Genomic DNA, 3349 nt, shown 5'->3' on the forward strand with positions numbered 1-3349 from the left:
AGCAACAGCAATGGATGATGAAGCAGAGCCTACGTAACTTTGCAGGTAGAGTGTATTTTTCTTAACTTTAAGTAAATACAAACACATTGTACTTTTCATTCCTCCAACACAACTTAACCATGTGTTTCTGAATGTGCTGCAAATTTTGATTTTCAGATGAAGGAATATGCACACTATGTTTTATTTCGGTTTCAAATGCCATGTAGCTTTGTATTATTAACAGTATCAATAATGTCTGGACTAGGCAAAAGACAACACACCGGATTCATTGTCGTTCAACAAAAGTCCACGTTTGTAATCCAAGCCTTTTGCGTCCTAAAACACACGTGGGATAAGAGTCCGATAATATGGCGTGTCTAAATCGCAAACGACCCATTAGTCTTGTAGGCACAAGGTAGGACACTGAAATTGTATTCGGTAAAACGGTCTGAGGTCAGAATTAACAGTCAGCAAACTGTTAGCGCTGTCCAATGCTAGGAGAGTAACGTTCATGCAAGTCTCGCGTTGTCGTGGGCTTCCTTTTGTGCGTGACTTTGAGAAATAAAAATATCAGCCCAGGCGGGTGGAGTGACACCGAAGAACAGCCCTTAGGCTGAGTGTATCTTGAGTCCGGAGAGCATCAATTAATTAAAAATGACGAGTGGGTATTGACACATTTATTGTAATTTTGTTTATACTGTACATATTAGATGTGCTTATCGGTTGGGTGCTTGTTTTAATCCGCAATTTGCCCGCTGTATTTTCAGTGTTCGTCGTTTTCGCTAGCTGGCTAACGTTAGCTACTAGGCCAGCTTGTATTGGTCATTTTTTAACACGTTCTAACATGTATGGATAAGTAACATGTTTATGACTGTATTCAGAACGGAAATCTGGATTAAATTACTTTTTACAATACCTGATCGAAGCCTTTATTTTCGTCCTGACGCAAGTGTTCGCTAGCGAATATAGCTAGCTAGCCAGCTAAGTAAATGCCTAGCATCTTGCTAACTTGGCTAACACAGTTATTGTCCTTTTTCTCGGTCTAATTGCAGATCTCTCATGTATCGATGTAATGTGTCACTGGCACATACACATACAACCATTAATGTACAATTTCATGTTTTGTAACGTTAATGTGAAGTTACTGTCAAATCTTGGGTGTGTTCTGTGGTCGTGTTTCGTTGCATTGGCCTCTCACAACGCTTGTTTTGGCTGTGATCATGTGATGACAAACGCAGCCAACAATAGCAGTGTACAGCCTTTGATTTCACACATGAGTACAGTTCGCGAAGTATACACGCTACTGTTATCTCCCTTTTCAGGTTTTATATCAGTAAATGCCGGACTGATTGTTGTTTTAAATGCCATAGAGTCGTAGTCTTTACCGTAGCAATTCGCTCTAGAGCGCCCCCATGCCACGTTGCGCAGGCCAAGCGAACTGCACAAGTTTTACATTCCTAAAATAACGGAAAACAAATCAGATCATTGGCAACAGTATTAAACTTCAGATTTGCATAATTTAAACTATTTAAACTACACTAAATGTCATGACTTTATACTAAATATATATATTTAAGCATATCTTACAAGTTGTTCTCGTATTGACTTGCTTCCCAGGGGGGAACCAGCGTGAACTGGCCCGTCTGAAAAATGCAAAAAAGTCGACCGACAGTTCGAAGGGGAAAAGGACTGACGACGGACTGTCCGCCGCTGCGCGAAAGCAGAGGTAAACTAACTGCAGCAAACGGATACAAAGGTCATTTGAAGAAAATGTGCTAGTCAAATGTCTAGGATGGACTCAACTAAAACGAATTTGTAAACTACTTCTGCTTGTAAATCGACATCAGTGTACAAACATATTTTATAGCTAACAAAAAGCAGCCCAAAGTGCTTTGCACAATCAGAAAAGGTTGTTCTTTGCAGGTCCATATTCTGGATCGGTGCCATTAGTGATTTTAAATAAATGGCACGGACATTTGGTATTCCAATGTTTTTGGATGATGGAATGAGTCTTTGGGATTACTTTAATTCAGTGGATGAGCACAGTGTTAAATAAAATTAAATATTTCTCCTGGATTCTATACAGATCCGTTGCGAGTTAATGCCGATTTATTTTTTCGTTCCTACTCCTTTCCAAATCCCCGAGAAGGCCAAGTGCACTTTAAAATCACTCATTTTTGGTAGCCTACTAGCGGTAAAATGATGATTACGTAAGGTTAATTTCGGTTACAAAGTAGATAACGGTTATCTGCAAACACGTAATATTAAAAGATGTGTGAACATTCCATTTAGCCGTGCGTATATCGTGGATATTGGCACGGTTGTACTTCATACATTTAAACGTCCTTCAAGTAAATATTAAGAAATGTTAAAATACGATTAAGCTTGCCTCATGTCATTGTATGAGTGGTGTAATTATGCACACATTTTAGCGGCATGTAACCAAGATTATTGTAATGTGGCCTTTGCATTGGCTTTTGAAACTTTTTTATTTATTCACAAGAGCCTTTCTGTTATATTGCAGGGATGCCGAAATAATGCAACAAAAGCAGAAAAAATCCTCGGAGAAGGATCCTAAATCCAAATAACCACGGGGAAGATGGTGTTGACATATGGTTCCGGTTTTTTTTTCTTCCCAAAATCACTCAACAACATTATTCTAGATGTTAGGAGGATGCATCTTTCTTTTTTGGCTTAGACTCCAGAATTTAGATCATTTATCTGCCTGTACTCTTTCCTAAGTGGGGGGGGGGGGGGGTTATGTAGCTTTTGGAAGGTGTTTTTTGTATGTGGAGGTCTTGAATAGATCTTTTCTGGAAATGGGTTCTCTCCTCTGATCAATGCTTACTGTGTAAAAAAAACCAAGAGAGCAAAGGCATGACTATCGCTTGGAATCTACATAACCATCTTGTATTTTTGTATCAAACTGTTTTCCCCCAGTGACTTGAAATAATTTAATAAAACATAGCTTTTTAGTTCATGGTTTGAGTTTTATTTGACCGTCTGCAGCGGTTGAGATCAGTCTTGAACCCCATGGTACAGTGCTGCACTTTGAGCTCCTGAGACTGTCAAACTGTAAACATCTGTTTTAATATAACTATGGTAATCCTTGAAAAGTCTAGGAATTTAAGTTTTTTAGGAAGAGGCTAAATATTGTTCATGACATACAGATTCCAATGGATGTGAGCTGAGGGCAACAGTGGCAAGGGAAAAACTGTAGAGGAAGGAAACGCTCTGTATGGGAACCAAACCAACGTGGTCATGTAAGAATATTTTAGCCAGATCTATTAAGGACTAGAAAAAGAATGTGTGTTAGAAAATAAGTTTATTACACTTTAATCTTTTGGTTTTATGAAGACGAATGCATATG

At 38.7% G+C, this 3349-nt stretch overlaps 1 protein-coding gene across 1 annotated transcript; it reads left to right on the forward strand.

The window, feature by feature from the left end:
* The first annotated feature begins 489 nt into the window (after positions 1-489).
* serf2a (small EDRK-rich factor 2a) lies at positions 490-2959 on the forward strand. Its single transcript, XM_061222196.1, has 3 exons — positions 490-640; positions 1597-1705; positions 2504-2959. Exons 1-3 carry the CDS (start codon positions 634-636, stop codon positions 2565-2567), a joined length of 180 nt encoding a protein of 59 aa, XP_061078180.1. The 5' UTR covers positions 490-633; the 3' UTR covers positions 2568-2959.
* Positions 2960-3349: the final 390 nt, after the last annotated feature.

Source organism: Conger conger, chromosome 15, assembly GCF_963514075.1.
Source record: "Conger conger chromosome 15, fConCon1.1, whole genome shotgun sequence".
Taxonomy (NCBI): domain Eukaryota; kingdom Metazoa; phylum Chordata; class Actinopteri; order Anguilliformes; family Congridae; genus Conger; species Conger conger.

Bases quoted from the DNA above. Each gene is read 5' to 3' on its own strand.
- serf2a (XM_061222196.1), top strand. The intron at 1,706-2,503 runs GTAAACTAACTG...GTTATATTGCAG, and splicing joins GCCGCTGCGCGAAAGCAGAG to GGATGCCGAAATAATGCAAC.